The sequence below is a fragment of the Medicago sativa genome, chromosome 3 (assembly GCF_051527215.1).
Source record: "Medicago sativa cultivar Bolivia chromosome 3, Bolivia_mono, whole genome shotgun sequence".
Lineage (NCBI taxonomy): Eukaryota > Viridiplantae > Streptophyta > Magnoliopsida > Fabales > Fabaceae > Medicago > Medicago sativa.
In genome coordinates, this window is record NC_140751.1 from 29,056,711 (window position 1) to 29,063,600 (window position 6,890).

Below are 6,890 nucleotides of genomic sequence, written 5' to 3' on the forward strand. Positions count from 1 at the left end.
TGGAGCTTCCTATTGTTTACTAAAAACCAGATGTAGCCTTAGGGTTTCAATGAAATAGAAAACTGTTTGTAATACAAAGCGATGGAAATGTATAATATCATAAAGTTCACCATAAACATGGTGAAATCAGAGAAAATGGAAGCTTGGAGAAGAAGAAAGAAAGAGAAAGTAATTTTCTTATGGAATCAATGAATCAAGTTAGTTACATGGAAGTTATATAGAAGCAAAAAACTCTAACTAACTCATCTAGCTTCTAACTAACTAACAATGATTACAAGAGCTTTTGCTACTCTAGGTGCAGTTCCATAGTAATAAGGATGAGTAACAGGTTAATTCGCAGCGCAAGCTAACTAATGAAGTGCTGATGAATATAGACTTTAACATAATACTAAATGAAAAAAGACTAAGCTACTTTTAATACGATATAACATAAAAGGACGTACCTGAAATAGGGGTGCTATTCATCTTTCTCTTCGCGCGGCTCATATTGTGATTTGGTCATTTATTATTTTGACAGGGATGTGAGCTATTTTGGACCAATGTTCCTGCTTTTTACACCTCTCTTCTAACGCAGGGCATTCCTTAATGCTCAGTACCTCAAGAGAGGAAGGAAAAGTGTCTTCCGGCAATGACTCAAGTCTTCGACCATACTATTCAAGTTTTTCAAGAGAGGAAAGGTGTTGAGGAATATTTCCTTCTAAGAATTTCTGTTTAAAGAGAATAGTGATGGTGAGAAAACTCTAGTTATGGAAGATTGAAAAGAGTCCACTTTTGAAGAGAGGTGAGGGCGTCTAACCGTTTAGGCAGTGACCTAAGTGCCTTACAGGACATGACTGAAAATGATTCGAGGGCTAACAAGCAATGGTAAGAACTTTCTGAAATATAATGGATTCTAGAATCCTACAACTATTAATTTCAAGCCTTTGGAGCTTAGGGAAACCATCCAATGGGAAGGAAGTAAGCCCACGACAGCTATGTTGTAAGTTCAAAAACACAAGAGGCGTGTAATTGCTCCATGTATCAAGAGGAAGAAACGATATATTCTCACAATCAACAATCTCAAGTACTTGCATTGAAGGGGGTAGACCATCCATTGGGAATGTAGTGACAGATGGAATATTCCAGAGTTCCAAGTGTTGAAGACAAGTGCTGTTCATAAGCATTTTAGAAAGATACATCAGTGTATGATCCCAACCAATCGATTCATCTCGTAGTAGAGACGGGGAATCACTCTCAAGCAACCACCATTGGATATAGGAATCCATACATGACCTTGTTTCTTGATGACAACTCAACTAATTACATTCATCAATTTTCAGTTTTGTTGAAATTATCAGAAAAATGAATGGACAGTGCTTTTCCACCATGCTTGGCTCGAAACATGGACTTGGTGTTAGATTTCTTCATAATTTGATTGTCGGCTAAGCACTATTGGGTTTGGTGCGTGAATAATTTGATCGGTGGTCTAATTGAATAGGTTATGATACCATATTAGTTTATTTAATTTTTATACATATTGACCCAAAAACTCTTTCCACGTGTCTCTGGTATCTTTGTAAATGATATGTCAAACTATTAACTGAAACTTTATAATTGAACTCACTCACAATGTATATAGGTCAGTGCAGCAAAGGTTTACAAATGACAAATGATTACCATATAAAGAAATATTTATGTGGTAATGTAAAGTAAACTAAGCGCTGCATTGATTAGAAAATATGGAAACATAATGTTTGATTCACAGAACAAAATGGACTGAAGTTTTGTCTTTATCTTGAACAACAAGCAATGTTTAAATTCCTAGAGGCTAATACAATTTAAAATCGAAATTTAAATGAGTGAAACCGCATAACAGCAACAATCGCACAAACATACATTGTCTGAAACTAACGTGAAATGATTCTTTACTGCAGCATTACACCAAACCAGTGTGATCCCGTGCTAAGCAACCCAACCAGTTGTGCCATTTTGAAAACATCCTGCATCTACTTTGATCTTTGTCGTGCCAATGTTCGGCTGCTCCCAGATTTTTGGCTCTGAAACTATGATTGGCTTCAGCTTCGAGGGATTAGCGTTAAAAAACTCTGCAGAAAATCTGGATTCCTCCATAGTGATGGACACAACAGAAAGGTGTTTTGTTAAAAATCAATTGGGTCCAACCCTTATCAACCACAATGTGACACTGAATAAATCCTTAGCCACGGTATCCGGGTATGTGATCCACTGTGCTAGCCTAATCTGTTGAGGAACATGAATGCCAAGAGCAGAAGGAAACCAAGGTTGTTGTCATACATGTGTGACTGTTGATATCAAAAACGTAAATATCAGTTAGTTAAATTGAGCATAACTTCTGAGAGTTAACAACATGCATCATGCAAAAAGAGTACAATAAAAAATCACATGCAAGTGAAAAATTATCAGAAAATTGAGAATCATACACAGAAATGGATAACTCGTTGCGATGTGAGAATGTGGAAGTGTTTGAATTGAATTGCATGGATTCTGAAAATGGCAGCAAAAGCTAGTTAATAAAGTATACAAAAATTGAGTTTCACTATCTTCTCATTATTGATTAATAATTTAACATGGTTTTAGAATTGTGAAAGTAAGTATTAGTTTGAGTCGAGTTTTTTTTTTTTATAATCATTGCATGAAAATTAAAAGTATCATAGATTAAAACTTGACAATATTAAGGATCTCTTAGATTGTTATAATGAAAATTTGGATTTTAATAACTTCAATCGCATACCAGTTCCTTTTATGATGCTTAAATTTGGTGTAGCTGAGTTGAAGAATGGCTTTATTTGAAAATATTTGTGGATCACATAAAGAAATAAATTTTTATACATTCTCTTAGAAGATATTTAAAAAACTTTATACATCATTGTCTTTTGCCAAATTAATTATGAAATGCAAAATAATTGGTATGCATTACTAATCAATAAGAGATACGCAATACTAATCCGATTTTGAACCATTGTTAAATCTCAATTGGAACTATGCTCTTCAGCATATTTAACCTTCAATGATTGATGAAATATCTACTTCATATGTATTACTCAACTTCACTTCTGCCATCTAATGAAGTTGTTTGAATTTCAAAAAAAAAAAAAAAAAGAATATGTTGTATACTTGTATTCATAGATTAGTTGCATTTTGGTCCCTTTTATCAAGCCATTATTATAGAAATAAGTCTTTTTAGTCATATTGAATATTTTGTTAAACAGCATGACTATGTTTTAAGTTATGATATTTTTTAATCATATTTGAAGCGTGTCGGACACTAAACAATGTTACCTCTCGATCAAAATTCAATCTCTGATTTGACTAGATTCCTTTAAGCAAAAGTTATCATATTTGAAACAGCAAAAGTAATCGTAGAAACGCATCAGAGGCTCTCTCAAAAGAAAGTCTATCTTTGATTTGACTATAGATTCCTTTCAGGAAAAGTAATCATATTTGAAACGTATCGGACGCTAAACATGGTTAGCTCCATCAACCGGAATTCTATCTTTGATTTGGCTGATTTGGCTACGTTGCAAGAGTGTGGTCTCTTTCACTAAATTTGTGTTACATTGACTTATTGTAAGCGTCCGAATTGTTATTCTTATGCTGCTTTTGTTTATTATTTTATATGAAACTTTCGAATATACTCTGTTGCAAATTGCAAGTCACATTGATTCTATATATTGGGCATGAAGATGGTTGTGGCATTGCTACATCAAAATCCCAAGTGAAAAATAAGTTCCCAAACTACTCTCAAATTTCACATGTAAAATCACTCAGTGGCTACAAGTTGTAGCCTACAACTAATTAGATGTAAATAAGTTCACTGGTAACTACTAATTAAAACAGCAATTCAAAACTAGGGTAGTAATTTACATGACTCTGTTTGCATAATGTCAAGTTAAATTTATTTAAACCAAAAAAAGAAAAGAAAACTAGGGTAGTAATTTACATGACTCTGTTCTTCATGTTTCTTGGTTGAGTTTAGCTGCTGTAGCCATGGATGCAGCTATTCCACCAGGTTCAGCAATATTCATCACTTGTTTTGTTGATGAATCCTTATGCACCTCTGCATCATACACAGCTTCTGCGTCTTCTTTCGTCACCGCCCTGTCCACTGCCAGCTTATTCGCCGCATCCTATATATATACACCACCAAAAAATGTTACCAAATACTCATTCGATCAGTTCAACTATTTTTATTTATCAGACAAACTAGTAAAATAGTAGATTATATTAGCTCTCAAATCTCAATGTTTGAAACCTAGACATGCAAGTTACTAGTAAGTACTCTTTTGCAATGTTATTGGTGCAAAGTATTCACCGACTTTCCTGGTGATTAATTTCCATCGGAAAATGCAATAGGCCACCAATATAAAGTTGATGTTCTAGTTTAACTTTAAAATGAAGTTTCACATAATGTAAGATCTTTGTTTTTGGAGGGTCTAAATTATCGATCTAAATTATCTTTTTACAATTTTATACATGAATGTCTCACTTTTTTAGTGACCCGAACATACATAATCCTTTCTACATACATGTTGGTTAAACTATATTACAATTTAACTAAATTCAATAGTCACCGTTATCAATTTCGGTCATCAATATAAAATCAAAACTAGAATCACGGTGATATCAGTTTGTCAGAATCACAGTGATCCACCGTGATTTTCCAAAATCTACATTTTTAGCTTTTACAGTATTGCGGCAAATGACCGTGATTCTGATATACGTACCCACCGTAATACCAAGCACATTCTAAGATACCAAAGCACACCGTATTACCAAACACACACTACGTAGATTATATATGGTTTCACACAACATTCATGTGTAGCTTCTGCAATATTACGACAGATGGCCGTGATTCTAGTATACTCATCATAATACCAAACAAACACGAAGTTGATTATATATGTTTCATATCACATTCATGTGTAGCTTCTGCAATATCACTATAGATGACCGTGGTTTTGGCATACCCACCGTACAGTAATGCCATTTCTCAAGACAAAATACGTCCCGAATTGCTAGCGAAAACTCATCCTCCATTCAGTTTTCTTCCTGCCCACAAATCATGGGAGGTGGTGGGGCTTAATTTTGGCAGATATTGGAGTGATTATTCTCTCAGGAAATCATCGAGAAAACAGTTCTCGTGATACATAGCATTTGCCGCAACCATAGTACCAAACACACATTAAGTTGATTATATACGGTTTCACATTCATGTTTAACTTCTAAAATTAACATGATCATGTATAAGTAATTTATATTTTTCCTATGATTATGTTTAATTATTATTTTTCCATCAAAAAATTAAACATCATCATACAAAAAATTTATATAAATTACTTATAAACTCTTAAATGCAATTTATTTACAAAAATTATCACTTTACAATCACTATAATTGCTTGTTTAATAAGCCTCGAAGTATTTAACTAACTAATCAAAAGGGTCCTAAATCCTAATCAATTGTGATCTTGTATGAATATTTCAATCTCAAGATAAAAACAGAGCATAAAACAGAGTTCTTAGTTCATACCGTTAACACATCAGAAAGTTTTGTCATCTCTTCAATCCGATTAGCGTGGCTGTTGAGAGTGGCTGCAGATTGCGCCGTCGCCCCGACACCGCCAGGCCTCAAAGACCTCTCTCCGGTGGCTCTAATCTCAGCAGCACTGATCGCATCAGCGTCATTCTGATCCACCGGTTTATCACCAACCGATATCCCCGCCGCTTCTAACGCCTCTCCGATGGTAATCGGATCGCCATCTATAGCCGCAGAGCCCATATTCATAGGGGTAAAATGAGCGTCAGGCTCCACGCGCCGTCCTATAATCTGACCATCAACCGCCTCCGTCACAACACGACGGTCGGCAACCGTTGTTTCTGTCACACGAACAGCATGATCTTTGACCATTTCTGCTATACCATGACGACCAACGAGGCATTGTCCAGATGCCTCGTTGATCAGTGCGGCCGCTTGCATGGCTGCAGCAGGACTTCCTGATTGTGTTTGCCCTAATACGTTGAATTCTGCTGCAGCCATATTAGCGGCCGCTTGTGGAGAGATTGTCTCCGATGCTAAATCACCGGAGACGTTGAAAACATCACCGTATTTGATAGGTTCTTGGTTGTTAATCTCTTCTTGAAGCCTGGTTGGTTGGCCATGGCTCATTGTGTTGTGTTTTTTCTTTGGTTGAAGAAGGGTTTGGAAATTTGAGTGGGGTAAATTTGGTAACAGCTTTTTTGGGTTAAGTAAATAATTGTCGTGGGTTGGAAAGTTGCATGGAGAAATGGCACGTGTAGGTTTTGTAGTAATGAATGGTGAACGTGTCCTTTGATTAGGAATCCACGATATGAGTGATGTGACATTGTTTTGTCCAATGGTAGGTTTCTTACGTGTTTTTGGCGTGTAGCACTTTGGCGTTCCTTTTTCTTTGAATGCATTACGATAAAGAATGAAAGTAGTTGAAAATTGTCAGAATGAGTAACTATGAGAAGATATTTTTACAACACATTACACCCAACACATTACACCTTCCCGTCATTAATATAAACGAAATTCATTTATATCATTTAGTTTATGTTAATGACAGGAGGATGTACAAGATAAAAAATTTGTAAACGGTATACCATTACGTTATAATGTCTTCACAATTTGAAGTTAAAGCCTCACGAATTACGCATGGCGGCTAGAGCTGTCAAAACGGGCGGTCCGGTCCGTTTAGGCCCGGCCCGGTCGGGCAACGGGTTTTTTAGGGCCGGGCTAAAAAGCCCGGTTCAAATATGGGCTGGAAAATTGGGGCCCGAGCCCGGCCCTGCACGGGCTCCCGGGCTAACGGGCCGCCCCTGGCCCGTATCTTTTTTTTTCCTTTCAAA

The 6,890-nt window shown here is 36.1% G+C and overlaps 1 protein-coding gene across 1 annotated transcript; it reads right to left on the minus strand.

The window, feature by feature from the left end:
* Window positions 1-3,734: 3,734 nt before the first annotated feature.
* On the minus strand, window positions 3,735-6,235 carry LOC146936973 (late embryogenesis abundant protein D-34-like). The gene is made up of 2 exons (XM_085751502.1): window positions 5,551-6,235; window positions 3,735-4,145 (listed from the first exon to the last, which is right to left on the minus strand). Exons 1-2 carry the CDS (start codon window positions 6,184-6,186, stop codon window positions 3,972-3,974), a joined length of 810 nt encoding a protein of 269 aa, XP_085607628.1. The 5' UTR covers window positions 6,187-6,235; the 3' UTR covers window positions 3,735-3,971.
* Between the last annotated feature and the right edge of the window lie 655 nt (window positions 6,236-6,890).

Coding starts and splice junctions, on each gene's coding strand:
- LOC146936973 (XM_085751502.1), bottom strand. CDS start 6,186: ATGAGCCATGGCCAACCAACCAGGCTTCAAGAAGAGATTAACAACCAA. Junction 4,146..5,550: donor AACTTTCTGATGTGTTAACG/GTATGAACTAAG, acceptor GTATATATATAG/GATGCGGCGAATAAGCTGGC.